The sequence below is a fragment of the Euphorbia lathyris genome, chromosome 1 (genome assembly GCF_963576675.1).
Source record: "Euphorbia lathyris chromosome 1, ddEupLath1.1, whole genome shotgun sequence".
NCBI classification, from domain to species: domain Eukaryota; kingdom Viridiplantae; phylum Streptophyta; class Magnoliopsida; order Malpighiales; family Euphorbiaceae; genus Euphorbia; species Euphorbia lathyris.
Genome location: NC_088910.1, coordinates 73,898,692 through 73,906,871, shown reverse-complemented (window position 1 = coordinate 73,906,871; position 8,180 = coordinate 73,898,692). Strand labels below are relative to the sequence as shown.

Sequence of the window (8,180 nt, the reverse complement as noted above, 5' to 3'; positions counted from 1 at the left end):
ACGCTGAGTCTTTGTGCTGGGGGGGGGACAGCAGAAGTTGATCCGGAATGTTTTTTCTGTTGAGTTCCTTCTGCCGGGTGCTTATTTTTCTCCCCCGTTTTGCCAGCATCACTAGGTTGAGGGGCGGAAGCATAGAACTGCCCCTTTTGAACAGCACGAGTCAGTAGGGTTGAGTATTGTTGCATTTGACTCGTACTTTCTTTGAGACCTTTGAAGACATGTAGACCCCTGCCATGCTGGATGCTGGAATTTGCATATGAGCACTGATGGCATTGAGTATGAACTCAAGTGACTTCCCCATCCAGGTAATAGAGTCGGTCATCCTTGCATAGGACTGATGATACATCTTGAGCATGGAGACATCATAGATATGGCGCTGAGCGTTCTGATGTCGGACGTGCTCAAGGGTCGATCTGGCACAGTGCAGGATGTCATTGGTCTTGACTTGGTCAGTTTCCATTTCTTCTCGGGTCAAGCTGAGTAGGCGCACAGCCTCAACTACTTGTTCAATCATGCACTGAGAAGTGGAGGAAACAAGGTCTCGAGCTTCAGTAAGCTCAGTGGTCAGCTTTGTGAAGTGCTGGGACACTTCAGCAGATTTGGCGATCGCTGAGTTTGCATCAGATAAGGCATTGAGCTTTCCTTCAATGGTATGCATATGGTGAACCATGTGCAAGTGAAGGTTAGCCATTCTAGTTGCAAACTCCTTCTTGGGCTGTTGAGCAACCATATTGGTAAGGACACACATTAGCTCCTTAAGACCTTTGAGTTCAGTCAGAAGTTGCGTAATGGTGGTCAGTTGAGTAGGCTCAACAGATGGACACTCAGCATCAGGTGCGTGAGTTCATTGAACGTTTGCGATCAGTTCTTGAGCAGCTTGAAGAATCCTTTTCCCAGAGGTTGAGGTAGTGAGGAAGCTTAGAGGATCAGCTGCGGATGAGTTCTGGTTAGCAGCAGGTGTTTGGAGATTTGGGTGCTGTCCAGAAGTTGAGGTGCCAGCTTGATCAAGTGAAGTTTGAGCAATGGGAGTGGCATCCTTTGAAGTCGGCCCGTCAGCGGGAGCTGACTGGTTTACTAGCTGCTCAGATGGAGTAGGAGGTGTTTGCTCAGCAGTAGTATCTCCCTGCTTAGTGTCAACCTGGAGTTTAGTTGAGACTTGAGGTTGAGGCAACTCAAGGTTGTCTTTAGCAGGAGTGCCTTCGGTTACTTGCTCATTAAGTTGAGCACCAGAAGCTTCGATCACTTGCTCAGTAGAAGATGGAGCAGCGGTGTCGGTAGAAGTTGGACCATTTGGAGTTTCAGGGTCGGCATGTTCCTGAGTCTTAGAAACAGAGGCTTGATTTTCTTTGTCCTGATCTTGAGTGGGTTCAGTTATGTTGGTGAAAAAGTTGAACTCCAAACCGGTCAGGTCGGTAATGGGGTCACGTAGCGGAGAGTCATCCAGCACATCAAACACATGGGGTTTGCGTGACTTCCGCTTGAACCGTTTTTCCATGCTGCCCTTGGGATTTTTGGATTGAGGAGAAGGGTCAGCAACGATCTGTTCAGTGGACTCAGAGGAAGCATTCAGGCCAAAGTCCTCATAAAGGTCCTCAACAACCTTATCCTTCTTCGGAGTCTCAGCTCATGGCTCATCAACGTGCTCAACGGCAGCTGAGTTACTGGGTTCAGCAATTGTTGTCTTATTCGCTTCATGTTGTTCCTCAGTAAAGTCTGGCTGTTCCTCCTGACCACCAGGAGCTTCCTCAATATTGACACCCTGAGCTCGCAGGAAGTGGGAATCCTTTGGGACAGCAAAGTCTAATGGAGTTGCATCCAAATGTGTGATTCCAGAAGACTTCTTCCTCTTTAGGGGTTGCTCAGGGTCATCCTCACTGTCAGTTTCAGGAGCAGGTATTTTCTTTGTGGACTCAGTGGGTTCAGTTTTCTTCTTTGTCGACTCAGTAAGCGAAGGTTTGGTCAACACAAACTTAATTTTCTTTAAAGCCTGAGTAATATCCTTGGCTTTTGGAGCTGAGGAAGTGTTAATTTTCCTCTTTTTCCCTTTACTGAGCCGCTCAACTTGTTCTTCTTCTTCCTCTACCACAGTTTCCTTTCCTTTCTTAGATTTGGCCTTGAGAGGGAGGATGTGTGCTAAGCCGATCAGGATGGCAGAGGTGATTTCAGTTCCTACTTCGCTGTCTTCCCCTTTGAACCTGATCTTATGGTCTTGGAGGATTTTGGTGATGATGGAGCCCATTCTGAGTATCCCAGTACTTCGTTGAAATGCCCCAATCAGGAATACGGACATATTCAAGGGTTTGTAGTTGAGCATATGCCAGATGAAGCATTGCTCAAAGTTTGATGTTGAGGAGGAGGAGTTGACCTTTGGGAAAAGATAGTTGGTCAGTATGTAGTGTGCTTGTCTTTGGGGCTGACTAAGACACGTGGTTGAGACTTCTCCCACATGATCTTTTGGTTTGCAGAACTCAGCTTCATACTTGACTCGCTTATAGTCATTTGTTTTCCTCAACTCAGTTCCTTCGTCCTTTAAGTCTAACAGTACGGCTAGGTATGGGGGGTTGATGATCTGCTTTTCATTAACGTGGGTTACCATGAAGTCAACATCGTCATTGGCGATCATCAAGTTAGAGTAGAACTCAGTTACTAGCCTCGGATAGGTCAAGCCATTGAGGGAGAAAAGTTTAGTCCATCCGTTTTTTGAGATCCATTCGCAGTAAAGTTTCTCAGCTTCAACAAAGCTCTTGGAGAACCAACGTGAGAGGAAGACGTCAAGGTTCTCAACGTCTGCGAATGCAGGAGAGAAGGTTCTTTCCTTAGGCTTCTTGTCCTTCTTCTGTTTCTTTTTCTTCGAAGGAGTTGATCTTTCAGTGCGGGGATTCTGACCAAGGATGATGACCTCGGCCATTGGCTGGTGGAAGGTTTGGAGGGGTGTTTCCATGTTGGTTCTAAATCATTTGGGATAAAGAATGGATGGATTTCTCCAGGGACTGGTGAGAGTCCAGTTGTGCCCTACGCAGAATATTTTGCTCAGCAAGGAAAGACTCATATCGTTGTTGTTGGGAGGCTTGTTGAGCCTTAATCCCTTCGAGTATCTCGGCGGTAGATTCTAATCGATCATGGAACTGAGTGGTAAGATCCCTGATTTGTCGTTGCAAATCATCCATAGCTTTCTGTGCTCTTTTAGTAGCTGCTCTAGTCTTTTCATTGGAGGTTTTTAACATTCATGAGGTGGCCAGAGGAAAGATTGCTCTGATACTAATGTCAGATATTGAATCTGATATAGAGAATTTAGGGTAGAGAGAGAATTAAGAGAGAAAGAGAAGAGAAGATAATTAAAAAAAATGAATTCTTCATTAATTTCTGGATAAAAACTTACAAGGATAGAGATACTTCATATATAGCAGTACAACTATGAGGTGGCTAATTTTGTTACACTAAAGGACAGAAATAGTATAATAGCTGTACTAAATGACAGAATAGTACCATAGCTGTGATGACAGCTATTCTTTTAGGGAATAATAGAAATTACTAAATACTAACAATAAGGCCAGTAAATAACAAACTTAAGAAGTCACATAATAAGCAAGGTAAAACAGTAATTATTCAATTCACTTAGCTAATTTACGCCTATACGTAACACATTTCATTAATAGTAGATGATGCTACATCTACAAAAAAAAAAATATGTAATATAAAACATGTAATTTCAACCAAGTTAAAAAAAAAATATACACCAACAAAAGAAAAGAGGAAGGAAAATGTAATACCAACTCCAATGTAATGGCCAATTTGAGCAGTGTCCTATTTCTATGTGTCGAATCCTCCACAATATAAAGCGCACACCAGTACCAAAACCAAAGTGGCAGTTCAAACCGAAGAAAATAGAGGCAAAAAGGTTGATACCTTCATTCAAAAAGTAAACAAAAAAAAGGTTATTAAGAAGCAGGTTAAAAATACTGAATAAAAAACATAAAGCCAAAAAAAATGGAAGATTAGAATAATACCGGTACTCAAAGACATGCAAAGACCGGATCGTTTAAAAAACGAACCAACGAACTCATAGATCCGTGTATTTCAACCACAGAAATGGTTCGAGTTTTATGGTCGATGAGAAAAGACCTGCGAACTAGCATAAATCAAAAAGTTAATAAACATATTTGTAAAAAAAAGAGGGGCAACTAAAAACGAAATCTGGAGAAAATCATACCTGAACCAAATCGGCGTTCTTCGAGCGGCGAAAAAGGACTTAAGGGATGCAAATGTCATCAGAAATGTGAGAAGAAAGATGACTAGCAAGATGTTGTTGTTGTTCCGGTCAAAAGATCGCAGTTTGAAGATAAGAGAGCTGATGAGAGAGGGGGTGGGAATTAGAGTAGGGGTGCAACCGAGCCGAACCCTAGGTGTAGGCTCAGTATTGGCTCGTTAATATCTCGAGTTGAGACCTCTCGAATCGAGCTTTGACCGAATCTAACCGAACTTTGACCGAGCCGAGCTTTTATCGAGCTTTAACCAAATTCATCATACATGCATAAAATAAGTAGCGTAAAAAATAGAAAAGCCTTATAACATACTCCATATGAGTTTAAAATATTTATAAAGAAAAACAATCATGTTATTGTCGAGATTCCAAAACAGTATATGGTACTTGTGATCGGAAAACACAAGCTTGGAGAAAAATTTCAAACAATGACATATATATTAAACTTTGTAATGTATTTTATTCCTTATCAAAACCTAATTGTCTCGCTAAAAACTCAAATGTCTAATCTATTTTTGTATCATTTTTTGTATGGATTAAATCTTATTTGATTTGTGAATTGTGATGAAAACTAATAATAACTAATGAAATATATATACTGATATATATATAGTAATTAAAAATAATCGAGCCTGCTCGCGAGCTTTCGAGCCGAACCTAATGAAGCTCGGACTCAGCTCGTTAGTGCTCGAACCGATCCCGAACTCGAGTCGAGCCATATCGAGCCGAGCTTTGATCGAGCTTTCACCGAGCCGAGCTCGAATAGTTTGCGAACTACCAAGGCTCGCTTGCACCCCTAGCGGCGGGCTAGGCACACAGAAGAGGATGAAGGGTTTGATGAAAACCCTAGGGAGAAATGGAAAGACTAAAATGGCCCTGTAATGCGACATCGTTTCAGTGTGGGTTGTAAGCTCGTGAAAGGTGAATTGAAGGGACTAGCAGAAAGACCAAAAAGGGCCGGAAGGGATTGGTGAAAAGACCGAAAAGAACAGATAAAAGGAAGGAATAAGAACAACGAGGGATACAAATGGAAAATTTTGGTAAAATATTCCAATTTTACTGTTGTTGGATGCTTCCATCATTGAAGTCTTTAAATAAATGAGTTACTGGCCAACAACTTGTCAAATACATTAAATTTCTTAAAAAATAATAATGATAATAATAATAATAATGGAAAAGAAAAGCGGCCATCAAAGAAACTGGTTGCATATATGAGATCCCTAGGACCAACCTCAATTTAGGGATAAGAAGTATTAGGCAGAACATGCTAGGCTCAATTTCAGTTTGATGCTAATGTGAAAGTCAAATCAATTATTAAAGTTGAAACAGAGCAAGCAAGAAAAAGCAATAGAAAATCATTGAATCATTGTGAATAGGAAGCGAAGAATAGATACCTGACTAGGCAGTAATCTAATTCCATTATCAAACTATGGAACAAACAACTTTGGGAAAATACAGTTACACATTGAGAGGAAACACAAACATACATTGGTTGCAGAAAGATTGTGGAACAATCAAGGATCAGTCATCATAGGAGGAGTGAGGAACAGCAGTACATCCAGGGTGAAAAGGATCTTCAGACCCACAGCAATGCCAATATTGAAAAACTTGACCTGAGTCCGGAGTATCCATGGTCCCTCCGGCATAAACACTCTCAAACTTCCTCTTTGTTTCACCTGAGAGGAACAAAAAATTAAACACTTTCCAGGAAATTCTTCAAGAGGTGAACGTAACAAACTCAGGAGTATACTCTACAGATCATTTTCTTTCACTCTAGGCTTCACCTTATGTTCCATGTTTATTCTGTATTAATTTGTGCACTTTCTAGATTATTACATAAACTGTAATGATATGGTATCATGCTGCACAAACTTGCAAAAGTTAGAGAAAATGGATCCTAATTCTTGGAAAAGAATCAACCTAAAACCCAATTTTAAAATAATAAATAAAATCTGACAGGATTCAAGTAGAAAGCAATTGGGATAAGCTATTACAAATTTCGGTTCACATCTAACACACAGCTATCAATTGATGAAAGGGAGGGAGTGACTTATGGGCATAATAACCGGAATCCGTTACTGGATAGCCCCCCGAAAGCAGCTCGACTGATAAGGAGAGGAGAGGAGCTGCAGAAAGGGCCCAACTCATCCCATGTTTACCAGTTCGCATATATAGGTAATCCCTTTATATTCGTCATGAATTGCAACATTCGCACAAAATCCAGTTGAAGAATAGTAAAATAAAGATGAAAGGAAGGAATCATGACATTATAAAACTGGTTTGAAGTGCAGAATTCACCCAAATTAGCTAATTAATGGATTACTTTGAAACAACAAACATACTGATAACAAATAACAAATTGGAAAGGGGATTAAGATTAAGTACCTCCAAAATGGCAAGTATGGAAGCGACAAGCACGAGGGTGATTTAGGGAAGGGTCAAATTGGGTTTTACAGTTCTTACATGTTCTCAGGGTTGCGCTGCCGCTCGAGCATCGGATTCGTTGGGAATTTAGGGTCGGGATCACGGTGCCTGTCAGGCGGGACTGCAGAGACAAGGATGCGTTTCGGGGAAGGACAAACAAGCGAGTCACTGTACAGTCGAAGGCCATATCCCTTCTACTTCTTCCACACTTGAAACCCCCAAGAATCAGAGCTTTAACTCTCTGTCTCTCAAACAAATAATAAAAGATGGTAAAATTATAAAATTGGATAAAACGGTATATTTATTTACATATTTAAACCACTTATCTAACTTACTATCTATCTATACTATATTTTTTGTGATTTTACCAAAATATTCCAGACTTTTCATCTTCTCATTCCCCTCTGTCTTCCTATATCTAGGGTCTCCTTTTCCCCTTCTCCTTCTCCTTCTCCTTCCCCTTCCCCTTTTTCAGACCTTTCATCTTCCTTTCTTCCTTTGTATTGTGAAATCTTCACCAATTTCTTTATCACCATATCTGTCTCGTCTTCCTCTATTTATCTCATGATTCTTCATCTTCCTATTTCTAGAAAATTAAGTAATGGTTCTTTATCTTCCTATTTCTTTCCGTCTTTTGATTTCTTTCTTCTTGTGCCAATTGAAGGCATGGTTATTCGATGTTGTTCTGCGTGTTTGTCTGCGTTTATCATATGGTTATCGTCTATTTCAATGGTAAAAGGTAGAAATAATGTAAGCATCTACTGTTTAATCTTCATCTTTTTCCAGAAAATCACTTCGCGAAATGAGTTTTGCGAAAGTCCGCGTAGAAAAATAGGCTAAAAATGACATTTTGACTTCGCGAAAAAATATTACGCGAAGTCTGCGAAGCGAAAATCATCAAGTGTTTTATGATTTTTTCTCTTCGTAAACTTCACATAATCGTTTTCTGTGAAGTCAAAACGTCATTCTATGTTAATTTTCTCTTCGCATGCTTCGTGTAATCTTTTTTCGCGAAGCAAAATCGTCATTTTCTTGTTAATTTGCTCTTCGTAGACTTCGCGTAATCTTTTTTCGCGAAGCAAAATCGTCATTTTCTTGCTAACACGACTTAATTTTTGTGAAGGTGGTTGAATACAAAACATCAAATTCAAGTACCCATTTAGCTTGAATACAAAAGCATCAATCACATTGAGGGGTGATTGGGATGGTGAACCTGCGGGTTTTTCTTGGATTCTTTCTTGAAAAGAAAAGAAGAATCACCATTATCATCTCAAAGGTCATTGGTTTTGTATGACGCCCTTTGGGTTCCATTTCTCATCCCCAAAAGAATACTTATTCCACCGATTTTTCTTGCTTATAGTTCCTTCTGCTTCTAGGAACTAGAGTTTGAATTATTGTTGCAACTTTGTTGTAAATTTTGATAATGTTATAATTTTAATGTTGTTATTGTTGCAATCCTGTTGTAAATTTTGATAATGTTATTATTTCAATATTA

At 40.1% G+C, this 8,180-nt stretch overlaps 1 protein-coding gene across 1 annotated transcript; it reads right to left on the bottom strand.

The window, feature by feature from the left end:
* Positions 1 to 5,636: 5,636 nt before the first annotated feature.
* On the bottom strand, positions 5,637 to 6,959 carry LOC136202082 (uncharacterized). The gene is made up of 2 exons (XM_065992541.1): positions 6,647 to 6,959; positions 5,637 to 5,937 (listed from the first exon to the last, which is right to left on the bottom strand). The coding sequence occupies exons 1-2, from the start codon at positions 6,870 to 6,872 to the stop codon at positions 5,783 to 5,785; spliced, it is 381 nt and encodes a 126-aa protein (XP_065848613.1). The 5' UTR covers positions 6,873 to 6,959; the 3' UTR covers positions 5,637 to 5,782.
* Positions 6,960 to 8,180: the final 1,221 nt, after the last annotated feature.

Bases quoted from the DNA above. Each gene is read 5' to 3' on its own strand.
- LOC136202082 (XM_065992541.1), bottom strand. From the start codon at position 6,872: ATGGCCTTCGACTGTACAGTGACTCGCTTGTTTGTCCTTCCCCGAAAC. The intron at 5,938-6,646 runs GTACTTAATCTT...TGTTCCTCTCAG, and splicing joins CCATACTTGCCATTTTGGAG to GTGAAACAAAGAGGAAGTTT.